Source organism: Oncorhynchus clarkii, chromosome 24, assembly GCF_045791955.1.
Source record: "Oncorhynchus clarkii lewisi isolate Uvic-CL-2024 chromosome 24, UVic_Ocla_1.0, whole genome shotgun sequence".
Classification (NCBI taxonomy): Eukaryota; Metazoa; Chordata; class Actinopteri; order Salmoniformes; family Salmonidae; genus Oncorhynchus; species Oncorhynchus clarkii.
The window spans coordinates 4,023,640-4,040,879 of NC_092170.1; the positions used below are offsets into that span (position 1 = coordinate 4,023,640).

The 17,240-nt window shown below is 44.4% G+C and overlaps 1 protein-coding gene across 4 annotated transcripts; it reads right to left on the reverse strand.

Annotated features, from left to right (window-relative positions):
* Nucleotides 1-838: 838 nt before the first annotated feature.
* On the reverse strand, nucleotides 839-16,854 carry LOC139382288 (NLR family member X1). 4 transcript variants are annotated; one of them, XM_071126169.1, is made up of 12 exons: nucleotides 16,626-16,854; nucleotides 7,991-8,102; nucleotides 7,548-7,654; nucleotides 7,304-7,424; nucleotides 7,084-7,147; nucleotides 6,679-6,788; nucleotides 5,663-6,291; nucleotides 3,991-5,420; nucleotides 2,991-3,077; nucleotides 2,403-2,654; nucleotides 1,527-2,126; nucleotides 839-1,485 (listed from the first exon to the last, which is right to left on the reverse strand). In XM_071126169.1, exons 4-11 carry the CDS (start codon nucleotides 7,401-7,403, stop codon nucleotides 1,766-1,768), a joined length of 3,033 nt encoding a protein of 1,010 aa, XP_070982270.1. In that variant the 5' UTR covers nucleotides 7,404-7,424; nucleotides 7,548-7,654; nucleotides 7,991-8,102; nucleotides 16,626-16,854; the 3' UTR covers nucleotides 839-1,485; nucleotides 1,527-1,765. The 4 variants fall into 4 exon arrangements, with proteins under 4 accessions (XP_070982270.1, XP_070982269.1, XP_070982268.1 ...); XM_071126168.1 differs by having other exon boundaries at nucleotides 7,991-8,115; nucleotides 16,626-16,817; XM_071126167.1 differs by lacking the exon at nucleotides 7,991-8,102 and having other exon boundaries at nucleotides 16,626-16,852.
* Nucleotides 16,855-17,240: the final 386 nt, after the last annotated feature.

Sequence of the window (17,240 nt, forward strand, 5' to 3'; positions counted from 1 at the left end):
AGAATTCATTATTCATCCCCCCAAAAACGCTCAAACGTATAATCCAGTCATTTTCATTTTAAAATCAAACTTGTTACTTCGTAAAAGGTAGAGACATTCATTTCCAGCACTGTCACATAACACAGAAGGCCACCTTTTAATCACCAATGATTAAACACACTTTAGAACACACTCACACTGACTCAAAGAGAGAATGCCTGTCAGAATATACCTATAGGCTATTGTAACGAAAAATGCTATTTGAATATACAAATCCCGTGTACTCATTCGAATTCTGAAGCAAGACCAGCCTAGTGAAGCGGAGAAGCACGTCGGTGTCTTAACAATGGAGACTGGTCTTGAGAAAAGGCTTTGTGCCAAAACGTATACATTAAACATGATACTCTCTTGGACGTTAAGATTCCTCTGTTTTGTCAGCATTCGAGATGGTAACGCCTTCTTCCTCCACCATAACACTAGGCCTCCTAGGCTTAATGTTTAGCTAACCTGTGACCAGACCTGGTAACCCATCACAGAACTAAACACTCCCCAGGTTTCTTAGATAAGTGTTATCATACAATGGTTTGCGAGCTTGAACAACTCTTGAGTTGATACCAACAAGTTGAATGTATTGGCTATACTGTCAATGTAAGGCCATCGGGGTCATGAGTGCTACACTGCAGGTGAAATAATGGTTGATTATGGGCACAATGAGACTAAAACAGCAATGAGCCTATCTGGAAATACTATGAGGATCTAGGTTAGGGATATGGTTTAAATGTGTTGTTGTGGGGACCTTGAGTACATCATTGTCCATTCTAAACCTGATGTAATGAATTTCAAAATAGACTTAACGTAATGACATTGATTTTGACTTTTTAATTGAAATGAATTTAATCAAAGCGCACATACAACAGATTCACATTGCTCCTCTATCCTGTGCTAGAGCAAAACAGTCTAAAAGTCTATCATTTCCAATACAAGCACTGAATACCATATTCAATTCTATCACACAAAATAGTATCCAGTACAAATGAATGAAGGACAACCTTCAAGTACATCAATAGGTAAACTGCTATGAAAATATATATATATTTTTTGAGTAAGCAAATTGTTTGATGCAGCACAGCACACAGCCTGCTATTTAAAAAAAAATCGAATAATGTTTAAGTCCCATGAGGACATCGAAGCCATTGCTTGGAGCATTTCATCTAGTGAAGGTTATAGAAAAGTGTTGCAACCAATGGCTTTCGCAGTACATGCAACACTAGATGTATTTTCAAGTATCGATCCACGTTGACTTTATCAACTGATTGTTCCTATTAAAACAGCAAAACACTTAATAATAATAAACACAAACGGAACACATTTCCTTTTAAACCTGCCTGAATATATTTATTAAACACAGACATCCTCAAGCAAAAAACAAGGAGAAAATACAAGATACTACACATTTTGCACACAGGTACATAAGGAGGCCCAAAACAAATATGGCTATGTGCATAACTGATCATAACTGATCATAACTGATCATAACTGATCATAACTGATCATAACTGATCATGCAACACATTCCTACGCAGTCTTGAAAAGGACACTTTCAGTTTCATACCATTTCATATATTTTATTCTGTTCATTTTGCATAGATTTGGCTGTCCCACATCTCACTTGCTACATTTCTTCAAGGCGATGGATACATGGGTTTATGCTCTGGTTGGAAGACTGGGACATACTCATGAATGGCTCATGATAAAAATAAAAAAAAACGCAGATATGGCTTGAACATTACTTGGTACTCCCACCGGTCCTCGTCGGGATGTCCTTCTGAAGCATCTGCAGCGTCTGCCTGACGCCCTTCTCCACCCTGCGGAAGTGCATCTTTTTCCAGAAGCTTGGTGCCTGCTTCCTACCCCACTCCAGGTCTCGGAGGAAGATCTGCAGCTGTTCCCTGACGCGTTCGCGCTCCCAGGACGAGGCGTTCTTACTGATGACGCTCAGAATGGGGTGCCAGTCCTCCGAGATGTTTGAGCCCTCGGTGACCGAGGCCAGCACCTTCACGCGCCGCCCCGTGCCGCCCTGATCCGGCGGGACTCCTCGCACGTACAAGGACTGCTTCCCCACATTGCTGAGAGGATTCAGGTACAAGCTGTGAAACACAATGGAATAGATTTATACACAACCTACATATAGACACATTCAAACGCCACTTCATACAAAGACAATGCATAATAAGTGCATGATGAAAAGAAAATAGCCTGAATAAAAGTATTAAAGAAACCATAGTGGTCGAGTCATGCAAGTTCATTTTTTGTGTGTATATAGGAGTCTGCAAGAGCTAAATCTGGCCCCCACAAAACAATTTATTGCCCCGCCTAACCCCATGTAATTCCAGGACATGTGGGTACGGTGCTGCTTAGCTTACTGCACAGTGTGGATGCTGGGGTGCTCTCTGCAGGCGTCCACCAGGGTCAGAGCAGCGTTGTCCCCGATGTTGTTGTAGGCCACGTTGAGCTCCTGCAGGCCCGTGTGATGCTTGAGCCTCTCGGCCAGCTCGCAGGCCCCCTTGTCGCCCATGCCCGTGTGCATCAGGGACAGCTGTCTGAGAGACTGGTTCCCTAGCAGGGCGTCCAGCAGACAGCGAGCCCCGGACTCTACCAGCGGATTATCACACAGGCTACAGAGGGACAGTCACAGGGCACTGTATCAGCATTCAGACTGGACAAGTGAAGGCTGGTTGAAGCAGCATATCTGTTAGTTCGACATTAGACCAACCCTCATTTGGATCTCTTATTTGAAGTGTAAAGTGAGCAAATTCTCAAATGAGAGAAATTGTCCCTTTCTGACCAAAGCAAATAAATATGGCAATATTTACTGATAAAGTATTAGTTATCATACTTAAAGGTAAGTGGTAAATTCCTTTGAGTTAAGTTTTATTATTACCAATACCTACCTTTTGAGCCATAGAAAAGGCAATAAGGTCATAAGCTTGGTAAAAGAGTCAGCGTCTTACTGTAGAGATCTAATAGTACTGTTGGGGTCAAGTAGTAGATCTCGCAGGAGAATGCAGGACTCAGGACCCAGGCTATTAAACTGGAGACTGAAGACAACGGAGAAAGAAAAAAAAGCATACACAGCTATCACAAACACACGCCCACACACATGCGTTAGCCTGCAATCCACGAACCTCAGGTACTGTCAATAGAACGACTATTAAATACAAAGAAACAAACATTGAACACAGATTACACTCCTATAAAACTTGTGAACTCCAGATTAAAAAGACATTGAACACAGATTAAACTCCATGTTGCAGTTCTTAATGAAGTAACACCATGCTTTTTAAATTTTTTACAACCACAACCAAAAAGCCGGCAAGACTGAATAACCTGATAACACTAAAATAGATAAAGGATATATTATGGGTAATAAGGTCTCCCTTTACTACCAATGCGCCTTCCTTTAATAGCATGAGAATACCCTGTTCTCAATGCCCAAGTCAAACAAGCAAGTCAAACATATTTAGGCTATAATGTCAAACCTACCATGAATAAACCCATGAATGTCACTGGATGGATCAAGTTAGGGACCTGATATGTCACTTGGCAGTTAATGATTTTAAGGCCTCCCTCGCAAACACTAACTAGCAATAAAAGCCAAAAAGGCTAATATTCCTGCATGTTTGGAAATCTCTCAGTAAATAGAGGAGTTAAGATTGTTGAGGCGATTGTTGAGGTGTTAAGGCTTTGTGGTCCACTTAGATTTAGATTTACCACCTGTATTCTGAAAATGATAACAATTCAATGAGGTGAACAGAGGGTATATGTAACGTAATAGGTAAAAATACACTAGTGATATGACCTTTTTACTGTGGTAAGTAGTGACTCTTACCATGGAAAGATACAAGAGGTCAATCTTGTGAGTTGGTGAGAACTTTGAAAAAAAAGTATAAATAAATCCTAACACAAAAAAGTTTACTTGACTAAAGGCCCAGAATTCAAACCTTCTCTCACTTGAGGTTGTGCGTGTGGCGGAAGGCGGGCCACAGCATGGTCAGCAGGTCATTGGTCAGGTGACAGGAAGAAAGGTCCAGCTCCTCCAGGTGGTACCTCGTGGGTGCACAGGCCAGCACAGAGCTCAGGACAAAGCATTTGAGGGGCGTCATACGCACGGTGGACAGCTTGATGCTGCGGATGGAGAGCAGGACCTCTGCCGTGAGCCGGGGATTCTGGAACTCGTAGAGGAGCACCAGCAGGTCCATGAGCTCCTCGGGGGGCTGCCACTTCACGATCTCCGCCGCCAAGTGCCTCTTGAGGGTCCGTGTGATCTGAGCCACCGTGGTGCTCTTGATGCTGCAGCCCAGCTGCTCCAGCAGAACCCGGTTCTCGTAGTGAAGCAGGCCGCCCATGAAGATGGGGTAGAGCTCGAAGGCCCGGCTGTCCAGGCGCTCCTGGGGCTGGGGGCCGTGAACTCCCAGCAGGCTCTGCTCCACTTGGTCCAGCACGTCCTCGTTGAAGCTGTCCTCGCTGCGGAACATCTCTGCCGCCATGGTGCGGGCGATGCGGCCCTTGCTGCGGCTGCTGATCTTTTCAAACAGGCTGGGAAAGAGCTTGAGCAGGTTGAAAACAGCAAAGACCCTGAGGGGGATGAACTTGGAGATGATGCTGATGAGCGTGTTGACATCTTCGCCCACTTGACCGATGACCACGTTCACCTCTTTGCTCAGTTTCTCCAGAGCCGTCTTGTTCTCGCCGAGGACGACGTACAGGGCAGCCAGGTACTCTTGCATGGCGGGAATGGCAAACACGTAGCGCTTCTCCTTTTCATCAAGCTCTGACCTTTTGGTCTCGACGCAGGGCACCAGGAAGAAGTCGAGGACGTCAGTGCGGAACACGGCCAGCTGACGCAGTTCCTCATCTGTTTTGGTCTTACCCCCCACAAACTGTTCCAGTTCCTCCTCGGAGAAGGAAGTGCGCTTTTTGGAGACTCCATCAAAGGCCAGTTTGCCCACAGTGCGGACTACATAGAGCATCAATGAGTTCTGGTCATCTGGAGAAGATACAGCCCCACCCATGTCCAGCACCTCCCCTCCAAAGTTGAGTCTCAGAAAGCTGGTATAGATACCAGTTAGCGTACGTATGGGTGCCTGGGCATCGGTGAAATGTAAAAAGTGGAGTATGGCACAAGTCAGCCAGCAATAGGAAGGTAAAAAGCAGGCGGCTGCCAACTGGCTCTCCCTCTGTAGGTTGAGGTAAAGCAGCTCGATGAGGGACTGGGCCTCCTGGTTTCTCGGCTTCTCTCCAATCTGTTGCAGCAGTCGGCTTGTGAAGTATGCTCGCTGGCGATCTGGGTCATTAAAGCCATATATCTGTGCGTAGCGTTTCACATACTTTGTAGGGATGTGGTCAAGGGCAGACAACCTTGTGGTGACCAAAATACTGGCCTAAAAAAAAATGTTGTTAAATTATCAATACATGTACATTACTAAAAATGTTTCATCACAACTTGCTGGGGTTGGAAATAGACATACTGAACCTGATTGAAGTTGATAACCTTGAATGGTAACATACTGTATTTTTCTGTTTGATTTTATGGCAGCATCTGCATTGCTTAAACAGCACTTTCCTTAGCACACAGCACATTTTACTGTATGCAACTGACTAAATGTAGGTTGTGGGCCAATACCTCAGGCAGCAGGTACTTCCTGAGCAGGTTCACCACCACTGCCCCAGAGGGGAGGGCCTCGTCTGGGTTGCTGCACAGCTCTGTGGAGCTAATGCGGAAGTCCAGTTTCATCTTCTCCATGCCGTTAAACAGAAACAGCACATCCTTGGCCTGGTCGTTCTCTCCACTCAGCATGGGGATCTTTTTCAGGTGCAGGTATTTCCTGCTGACGAGGTCTCTCAGAGATGTGGACTTGGATAACTGGGAGAGGTCCTCGCAGGAGAAGGGCACCAGTAGTTTGAACTGGGTCAAAGTGAGCCCGGCACACCAGTCTAGAACCAGCTTCCGCACCACTGTGCTCTTCCCTGTCCCGACCGCCCCGTACAGCAGCACGTTAAGGCCCTGCTCCCTGCCTCCTTGCTGAGTGGGCTCAAAGAGCTGCTCCATGGTGACCGAGGCACTCTGGGGGGCCTGGGATGGCTTGAGGAGAGGGGTGATTAAGGGCCCTTTCCTATCTTCTGGCTTCCTCTCCAGGATGAGCGGCTCCACGTGCATGGTCTCGGGGGTGAAGTAGCCCCCGAACTGCTTCTCTTCCTGAGGTAGGTGGCTGAACCATAAGGTCAACTTCTTCTTGTGGATCTCAATGGGATCTGTGAAGGAAAGGACCAGTATTTAAACACAGCAATGAACGAACAAATTCTCTTGAATTATCAAGAGCATCAGGATTACTGAAATACCTATGGCAAAACCTCTCGTTGAAGGATTAGTATGGCCACACATTACCTTCAGTAGGATTAACTATCTTCTTATAATCTACGTAAACACCCTATAACAGACCAGTAAGTACAGAACAGTAAGGAACATGCAGTTATGGAACACCTTGCTTTTTGTTGCTTTTTAATACTTGTCTGTTTATTGCATACTTATTGTCCTTATAGTTCGTAATACATAGCGGGGACCTACACAACAGATGGTGTGAATTACGAGGACCAGGCTTCAACCTTACGTGATGGGACATATGTACAAACTCGGTTTACCTGTTTGATTATGGACTAGACTGGAGCAAAAAAATCTTGAATGAAATCCACTGGCTGAATAGGGGGAGGATTTCAACCTCCTCCATAGTTCTCCTGGAAGCCTCAGCTGTCTGTGGGGGTGGACACAGAGAGGCTCACTCAACAACACTGACTATTTCTCTACTTACGGGTCACAACAGGTAGCAAGTCTCCAAGACACACACACACACAATACTGATCGAGCACTAAGACTAGCACTTTTTAGTCCAGTATTAGGCTTAATCTGTGTCTGGGAAACTGCCCCTGTGTTGTCTGTCTACACTGTGTGTAGGGGTGGAACTGTAAAATGTCAATGTCTGGGTAATGAGCAGTTGGTTTGGTGTTTCTGTCAAATGTGCACGTCTGTGGAAGAGAATGTTGACTCACCTGTGACATGAGCTCATCTTCCTATAAGTGAGGACTCTGCTTGCGAGTCTGCTGAGATTCACATCTAAAGACAAACACAGTCACTACGCCATTTAATTCTCAGTGGTTATAAGGAATACATAACACATACAGTATGCTGGAAATATTCCCTCCCTCAATTTATTACAATTGTTATACAGAGATAACAATACTGTTATGCTACACAGACAGTTTTTCTTACCTCTTTGTAAAATAGAGATGTTAGATTTGGAGAGGACATCATTGAGAGTGCCTCGGCATCTCCTCCTGAGGACCCCTGAGCCGATCCAACACTGCCACATCCTCCTAGTAGGCTTTCAACACTGTCAAAGGAAAGAAATCAGTAAATGAGCCAATAACTGTCTCTAATTTCATTGATTAATTTGGTTGTGCATACAAGGAAACAAAGTAATTTATTCAGAAGAAAGCTTGAATGCATGACTCACTTGTTCCAACTAGTTTACATCTTGAGGAAACTTAAACAGTGCTTCCACTTCCTGATCCTAAGTCTTTGTTTCCCGTGGGTCTTGGTTTACTGTAGTTTAACGTGAACCTGCAATGCAACATGACACTCAACTTAGTGCAGTATATCATATCAATGACCTCAAAAGCACAAAGTCACCTAGTAAGTCAATTACACAGTAAGTGTTTTTGACATTGTCAACACTGTCTTAGTTACATCGAAGCTAAGTAAGTGTTAGTTCCCACGGGACACAGACGTCAATGTTGGTTCAACGTAATTTCATCGAAATTATGTGGAAACTGTTGATTCAACCAATCTGTGCCCAGTAGGTTATCACTCGGATATTAGCATATTCACACAAATCTAATTTCACTAAAAAGCATTCATACACACATGAAGGAAAGGAAACACTATACCCATCCAAACCTATGAAAAGTTTGTCCCAGTCCCAATGCGTTTCCTCTGTGTTCTCTCAGGATCAGACATGTAGTTAATAGGCTAGACTGTGCTGCTCCACTTTCCAGCTGCTTGCTCTTGACTGGCCAAACAAGCTGAGTCATGACAGAAATAAGAGATATGCACTCCTAGAGGCAATGTGAGAGAGAGGCCCGGAACATAGTCTTCTCCCAAACCACCACACCATTACCCCTGTCCAATCCCTACTCAGCACAGCTAATTTACACTGTGTAAGGCCCTCCCCCTTTTCATTTATCCACCTATCCCTCTCCCACTCTCTTTGGTCCTCCCTCAATATATGGAATCTCAGCCACTCCTAAGGAAGGTCAACAATTTTGGAACATATGGGCAGTCTATCAAAGGAGGCTTGTGGGAGGAGCTATAGAAGGATGGCTCATTGTAATGGCTGGAATGGAATTAATGGAACGGAATCAAACAAATGGAAACCACATGTTTGACTCGGTTCCATTTATTCATTTCCAGCCATTACAATGAGCCCGTCTTCTTATAGCTCCTACCACCAGCCTCTTCTGCAGTCTGAGTCTATTAATGCACTGGTGTGCCCCATAAGACGTTTACATTATCTGTGTTAAAGGACAAGGTCACAGGGTTGTCATTTCAGCTAAAGCTAGGGTATGGAAAAGTGTCAAGTCAAACAGCAGTGACCTAGCCAAAGCCATCTACTACAGCCATCTTTACCTCTGCAAATGTGCAGTGGCGTGTATTCATGGATGCAAGTGTCAATGGGAGCCCGTTTGGATTTGGCTTCACACCAATCACATCAGAAGCCAAACGTCAATGCATCTCGTTGTGTTGTTGCGATCCGGTGGGTGGCTAGCTAAAATTGGCCCATTCCTAAATTAGCCATGGATGGAGAAAGGGATTTGGACTTAATTCTCCGCACTGGCTAATGATTATAATGTCGATTGTGATCCAACCACAAACGTATACATTGTGCCCCTGGCCTGCGATGATGGAAGTTCAACATGGAGCTAAATGTAATAGGCCTAGCACATTGTTGCCCATGAGAGGAAGTTAGGCAAACGAGCAAGCATTTTAGCCAGGTAGCCTAGAACAGAAACTAAAAGCATGTACTGTATGACAGAGTCATAGACCATTTAAGCAACATGAAAAGTGGAGGATGGCATTGCTGATTTATCTCAACAAGTGGGGTGAATCAAGATGGTTTTTTCTACTTGCAAACACACACACACACATAAATCAGTACAATGGACAGCCACATCATATTTAGTTTACGTTGATTGGACTAAATTGTTTTTGGTATCTTTTAGCTGTCTCTGTATTAATCGAATCACCTATGCTTAGTCTGTTAAAGTTGAAATGGTGCTGGATTAATGGAGGCTGCGCCTGGTTTCTTTGCGACAACTCTCCATGGTTAGTAGTCTGAAAATAACAGGAAAATGTACTTGCTTGATTATGCTGTAACTGTTTGTTACATGCAATATGTTTTGTGGACTTAACCAGACAGATGTTTCTCTACGGTTTTTGCGATGAAACAAAAGATATGGTTGAATTTATTCTGCCACTGTCTTCTTATTGTCTCAGCCTTAGGGCTATATGAACTAACAAGTTATAGAGCAAACATCGCAATTATCACAACACATAGGTTGCCATAATTATGGCTTTTTTCCCCCTGGCTTGCCTACTTTGGTCTTGGCACCTGCGCTCTAGCCAACAGCTCGCAGATACAGCACGGTTAGGCTGTGCAGGTATAGTCTGAGATTATTATGGAGAAGGGTAAGAATATTTGTATTTGTCAAACGGATGTCAAGCATCGATAATCATGTCACCAGAATAAGACCCTCGATATGTATTGGAAAGGAGCATCAAGATCACAGTGCACTTTCACCACCCTGTGATGTTCCTTAGGGATGCACGATATATCGGTAGCTAAAAATGCCAACATCGGCCTGATGTCTAGTTTAACGCCGATGTGCAAAACCAATGTCAAAGCTGACGTGAATACCTATTTAACGTGAGTAGATGACGTAATGATGCCACGAAAAATAAGGTGCTACACAGAACAAAAGCAGAAAAATACTAAGCGCGCACTTCCAACTACTAAACAAGTTCAAGTCGAGCAGTCATTTGAAAGAGTAAGAACATTTCAGCGAGACAACTCAAAGGCGAAATCCATTAACGCCAAGACAATGGAATTCATTGCCCTTGACAATCAACAGTCTTCGTCGTGGATGATGTCGACTTTCGTCAGCTGGTCGAGCCCTGGTACACACTATTTTTCAGATGTTGCCCTACCGGAGTTACACAGTACTGTTGAAACGTACATCCATGAGCTATTTGCTATGGGCGTCAATGCTATTATCTTCACGACTGACATTTGGACCAGCGATGTCAGACCCATGAGCATGCTGACTCTGACAGCACAGTGGGTCGACGAGGATTTCGTACTGAGGAAAGCCATTTTGCATGCTCAAAAATGTGCTGGTTCTCAAACAACTGCTGCGATTTCAATGACATTTGAGAACATGTTTGAAACATGAACACACTCCTAGTGCCATTCGAACAACTGACTTAAAAATAAGCTCATCAGCCTAGTGGATAAAGCGTTGGACTAGTAACCGAAAGGTTGCAAGTTCAAATCCCCGAGACGACAAGGTACAAATCTGTCGTTCTGCCCCTGAACAAGGCAGTTAACCCACTGTTCCTAGGCCGTCATTGAAATTAAGAATTTGTTCTTAACTGACTTGCCTAGTTAAATAAAGGTAAAATACATTTTTAAAAATAAACTGTGCCTGCAGCAGACATGACACCCTCTGTTATGGCATTGAAATGCCTGCTCAACGTTAAACCTTACAAAAGCTCTTGAGGCTGTGAACAAGCGATTCGGTGGCATTCTCTCTGAGCCTCTTTACTGTGTCGCCACCATGCTCGATGCTAGGTACAAGGACCGCTACTTCGATGTAGACAAGAAACAGGGTTTACGTGAAATGTTACATACACAGCTGGACAAGATGGAAAAGGACACAGTGACAGTGTGCACCGAGGAAGAGTGTCCATGGACAGACATAGCTGAAACTTCACAGCTTGACATGTATGATGAAATCCTGGTTGAGAATGAAACGACTGAACAAATGAACAACGAAACAGCTCAGCAAATAAGTGAAAGAAATGGGTTTTTATTGTGTTTTCTGGTAATGGGGACATACGTAAAATGAATCTCTCCGGCGCCGACAGAGATGGCCGCCTCGCTTCGCGTTCCTAGGAAACTATGCAGTTTTTTGTTTTTTTACGTGTTATTTCTTACATTGGTACCCCAGGTCATCTTAGGTTTCATTACATACAGTCGAGAACTACTGAACATAAGAGCAGCGTCAACTCACCATCAGTACGACCAAGAATATGACTTTCGCGAAGCGGACCCTGTGTTCTGCCTTTCACCCAGGACAACGGAATGGATACCAACCAGCGACCCCAAAAAACGACTTTGAAAAAGGGGAAAACGAAGCGGTCTTCTGGTCAGACTCCGGAGACGGGCACATCGTGCACCACTCCCTAGCATTCTCCTCGCCAATGTCCAGTCTCTTGACAACAAGGTTGATGAAATCCGAGCAAGGGTAGCATTCCAGAGGGACATCAGAGACTGTAACGTTCTTTGCTTCACGGAAACATGGCTCACCGGAGAGACGCTATCGGAGGCGGTGCAGCCAGCGGGTTTCTCCACGCATCGCGCCGACAGAAACAAACATCTTTCTGGTAAGAAGAGGGGCGGGGGCGTATGCTTTATGGTTAACGTGACGTGGTGTGGCCAAAACAACATACAGGAACTCAAGTCCTTCTGTTCACCTGATTTAGAATTCCTCACAATCAAATGTAGACCGCATTATCTACCAAGGGAATTCTCTTCGATTATAATCACAGCCATGTATATTCCCCCCCAAGCAGACACATCGATGGCTCTGAACAAACTTTATTTGACTCTTTGCAAACTGGAATCCATATATCCGGAAGCTGCATTCATTGTAGCTGGGGATTTTAACAAGGCTAATCTGAAAACAAGACTCCCTAAATTTTATCAGCATATCGATTGCGCAACCGGGGCGGGAAAAACCTTGGATCATTGCTATTCCAACTTCCGCGACGCATATAAGGCCCTGCCCCGCCCTCCTTTCGGAAAAGCTGACCACGACTCCATTTTGTTGATCCCTGCCTACAGACAGAAACTAAAACAAGAAGCTCCCGCGCTGAGGTCTGTTCAACGCTGGTCCGACCAATCTGATTCCACACTCCAAGACTGCTTCCATCACGTGGACTGGGATATGTTCCGTATTGCGTCAGACGACAACATTGACGAATACCCTGATTCGGTGTGCGAGTTCATTAGAACGTGCGTTGAAGATGTCGTTCCCATAGCAACGATTAAACCATTCCCAAACCAGAAACCGTGGATTGATGGCAGCATTCGTGTGAAACTGAAAGCGCGAACCACTGCTTTTAATCAGGGCAAGGTGACTGGAAACATGACCGAATACAAACAGTGTAACTATTCCCTCCGTAAGGCAATCAAACAAGCTAAGCGTCAGTATAGAGACAAAGTACAATCTCAATTCAACGGCTCAGACACAAGAGGTATGTGGCAGGGTCTACAGTCAATCACGGATTACAAAAAGAGAACCAGCACCGTCACGGACCAGGATGTCTTGCTCCCAGGCAGACTAAATAACTTTTTTGCCCGCTTTGAGGACAATACAGTGCCACTGACACTGCCCGCAACTAAAACATGCGGACTCTCCTTCACTGCAGCCGATGTGAGGAAAACATTTAAACGTGTCAACCCTCGCAAGGCTGCAGGCCCAGACGGCATCCCCAGCCGCGCCCTCAGAGCATGCGCAGACCAGCTGGCCGGTGTGTTTACGGACATATTCAATCAATCCCTATACCAGTCTGCTGTTCCCACATGCTTCAAGAGGGCCACCATTGTTCCTGTTCCCAAGAAAGCTAAGGTAACTGAGCTAAACGACTACCGCCCCGTAGCACTCACTTCCGTCATCATGAAGTGCTTTGAGAGACTAGTCAAGGACCATATCACCTCCACCCTACCTGACACCCTAGACCCACTCCAATTTGCTTACCACCCAAATAGGTCCACAGACGATGCAATCTCAACCACACTGCACACTGCCCTAACCCATCTGGACAAGAGGAATGCCTATGTGAGAATGCTGTTCATCGACTACATCTCGGCATTTAACACCATAGTGCCCTCCAAGCTCGTCATCAAGCTCGAGACCCTGGGTCTCGACCCCGCCCTGTGCAACTGGGTACTGGACTTCCTGACGGGCCGCCCCCAGGTGGTGAGGGTAGGCAACAACATCTCCACCCCACTGATCCTCAACACTGGAGCCCCACAAGGGTGCGTTCTGAGCCCTCTCCTGTACTCCCTGTTCACCCACGACTGCGTGGCCACGCACGCCTCCAACTCAATCATCAAGTTTGCGGACGACACAACAGTGGTAGGCTTGATTACCAACAACGACGAGACGGCCTACAGGGAGGAGGTGAGGGCCCTCGGAGCGTGGTGTCAGGAAAATAACCTCACACTCAACGTCAACAAAACTAAGGAGATGATTGTGGACTTCAGGAAACAGCAGAGGGAACACCCCCCTATCCACATCGATGGAACAGTAGTGGAGAGGGTAGTAAGTTTTAAGTTCCTCGGCGTACACATCACAGACAAACTGAATTGGTCCACCCACACAGACAGCATCGTGAAGAAGGCGCTACAGCGCCTCTTCAACCTCAGGAGGCTGAAGAAATTCGGCTTATCACCAAAAGCACTCACAAACTTCTACAGATGCACAATCGAGAGCATCCTGTCGGGCTGTATCACCGCCTGGTACGGCAACTGCTCCGCCCACAACCGTAAGGCTCTCCAGAGGGTAGTGAGGTCTGCACAACGCATCACCGGGGGCAAACTACCTGCCCTCCAGGACACCTACACCACCCGATGTCACAGGAAGGCCACAAAGATCATCAAGGACAGCAACCACCCGAGCCACTGCCTGTTCACCCCGCTATCATCCAGAAGGCGAGGTCAGTACAGGTGCATCAAAGCTGGGACCGAGAGACTGAAAAACAGCTTCTATCTCAAGGCCATCAGACTGTTAAACAGCCACCACTAACATTGAGTGGCTGCTGCCAACACACTGACTCAATTCCAGCCACTTTAATAATGGGAATTGATGTAAAATATATCACTAGCCACTTTAAACAATGCTACCTAATATAATGTTCCCTACATTACCAATCTCATATGTGTATGTATATACTGTACTCTATATCATCTACTGCATCCTTATGTAATACATGTATCACTAGCCACTTTAACTATGCCACTTTGTTTACATACTCATCTCATATGTATATACTGCACTCAATACCATCTACTGTATCTTGCCTATGCCGCTCTGTACCATCACTCATTCATATATCTTTATGTACATATTCTTTATCCCCTTACACTTGTGTCTATAAGGTAGTAGTTTTGGAATTGTTAGCTAGATTACTTGTTGGTTATTACTGCATTGTCGGAACTAGAAGCACAAGCATTTCGCTACACTCGCATTAACATCTGCTAACCATGTGTATGTGACAAATAAAATTTGATTTGATTTAATTTGATTTGACAAACAAAATAACTTTTGGTGTGGTGTGTGTAACCTTTATTTAACTAGGCAAGTCAGTTAAGAACAAATTCTTATTTACAATGACGGCCTACCCCGGCCAAACCAGAACCATGCTGGGCCAATTGTGCACCGCCCTATGAGACTCCCAATCACGGCCGGATGTGATACAGCCTGGATTCAAACCAGGGACTGTAGTGACGCCTCTGAACGGAGATTCAGTGACTTAGACCGCTGCGTCCATGTGTGTGTTAACTATTGAACTGTACTAGAATGCTTAAAAGGACGCAAACATTTTAAATATCGGTACTGTTTTATTGCAAGGAAAATATTGAATATCGGTATCTGCCAAAAATGTCATATCAGTGCATCCCTAATGTTCATCATAAGTTATGTCATCTGTAGCCTAATAAACTGCATGGTTTTCAGAGTCATAGTGAGAGGAGGACCACACACCATATCAACACGTTACTCCAAGTGAACTTTGATTTGATGGTTATTATATCAATATTTGCACATAAAGGCGTTTCCACTTGCATAATTAATTTTACAGACAAAAAATGATCCCACCAAGCTGAAAGAACAAATTCTGTAGTATCGAAACTAACTGTTTCCATCACAACTGCCATGTTTTTTAAAATCCTGTATGATTTACTAGCATAAAAACTGTGGATGGAAACGTGGTTACTGTTTCTTCTTGTCTCGCACTTAGGCTTATGTAACACGGTGGCAAGGCATATGAACTAACAGGTTATAGTGGAAACAACACAATTATCACAACACATCGGTTGTAATATGGATTATTTTTATGGTTTGGCTTCTGTATTTGCCTTTGAAATCGGGATTGGAATGGTGTGGCCATACCCAATTCGCCCACGACTGGCTCCTGTGAACTACAATTTCGCCCACGACTGGCTCCTGTGAACTACAATTTCGACGCTGCGTTTGAACGTTTAAAAACGTAAATAATCATGCTTGCAATACCACTTTCGACACATAATGGTCTGTATCTTTCATCAGCGAGAAAGAATCCTTTATATAAAAAAGAAACTGCTACAGTACGTGTTGCACAGATCCATACATGGGTGCCTCCATCCAACTACACTTCTGCACAGTGTTGTTAGATTCTCCTAACACCGAGATATCCTGCAATAATTGGGTGTTCTATACTTTTTTTTTTATTCACTACTGAGCTGTATTCTAGCTCAGGTGGTCGCCTCCATCTTCAATCTGTTGTCTGTAAACAAGCGCTGTAACATGGACGGCCATGTGGGAACCCTAATCATGAACAAGGGCATAATATTTTTCTGGACACACACCTAATTTGATTGGCATAGTTCAATGTCCCTTTGCATAGTCATTAAAATGTAAACTGGGTGATTCCTAATTTCTTTACAGGAACTATTGGAGAGACACTAAGTACAGTAGATAGAACTGCTTCAACGAGCAAAAACGTTAGGCTAAAATTCTGAATCGTAGGCTACTCCTCAGTTACGCAACAAAACTGTGCCATGCGCACTCCCAGCAATTCTGATTTGATACATTGTAGCAATGTGGGTAAGCGAAACAGGCTACGTTGTTGCTCAATAAAAGATATGTGCAATGGCGAAATACACATATTCCGTTGCATAAAAAGAGCTCAGTCGACTGGTGACAGTGACAGACAGCCCCAAAAACAAACAAAAAAAAGCAAAAAATAATAAAAGACAGTGACAGACAGCCCCGACGACGGTGTCCTTGGAGAGAAAATGTTCCTAGTTAACATACATGCGTACAAAAAGAAGTCACGAATTGAAGCGTAGCCATAGCCAAGTTTGAGGCATATAATGTTATTTAAAACTGTTACCAAAACTTTCATGATTGAGTCGACGACGTTTAATATTTGATTTATTTTAGCCATTAGATAGCCTAACGTATTCAGAGTTGCTAATGCTATCGCTTACCTCTCTTTTCAGAAGAAGTCAGTCATCATAACATACAATAGATATTTTGTTGACTCGGTCTAGTATCCGGAATGATTTGCGCGTTCTAAAATGCTCGTGCAGAAGAAGAAAATATGACCGCAATCATTTTCATGTGGCGCAAAGTAGACTAGACCGCTTCCTCAACTGAGCTGACTGTGTACAAATGGTGCTGTCAGTATGTAGCGCCTGATGCCCATTACCCTTGTGCGAGAAAGCATGGTGAAGCCTACTTTGGGTGACTGGCAGTTATTTAACCCTAGGCTATAGTCAAGTCAAGGGTATTGCATCTAGGGGTGAAAAATGTATTCTACTATAAATCTCATTTCAAATTTATAATTAAACATAATACGTTTCATCTTTCTTATTAAAACTGTGAGTCTTGTAAACGAGTTAATGCCAACAAATCCAATAGGCCTACATGCAGTGGCGATTTGACTATGTAAATGTTGGTGGGGCAAACAAACCAAATGTTTTTTAGAAGCATGGCAGCAAAGCCACAACACTAAACAATACATTAATTGCACTATAACGGTAACAAACGGTGCAAACAAACTGTTAGGGCCTACATAAAGCTGTCCCAACACCTTACCACTG

What these genes read in the sequence shown, in the direction of transcription:
- LOC139382288 (XM_071126169.1), bottom strand. Translation starts at nt 7,403, where the DNA reads ATGTGGCAGTGTTGGATCGGCTCAGGGGTCCTCAGGAGGAGATGCCGA. An exon ending in AAGATGAGCTCATGTCACAG is followed by an intron (nt 6,789 to 7,083) that starts GTGAGTCAACAT and finishes CCACCCCCACAG; the next exon opens with ACAGCTGAGGCTTCCAGGAG. An exon ending in AGTACTATTAGATCTCTACA is followed by an intron (nt 2,655 to 2,990) that starts GTAAGACGCTGA and finishes GTCCCTCTGTAG; the next exon opens with CCTGTGTGATAATCCGCTGG.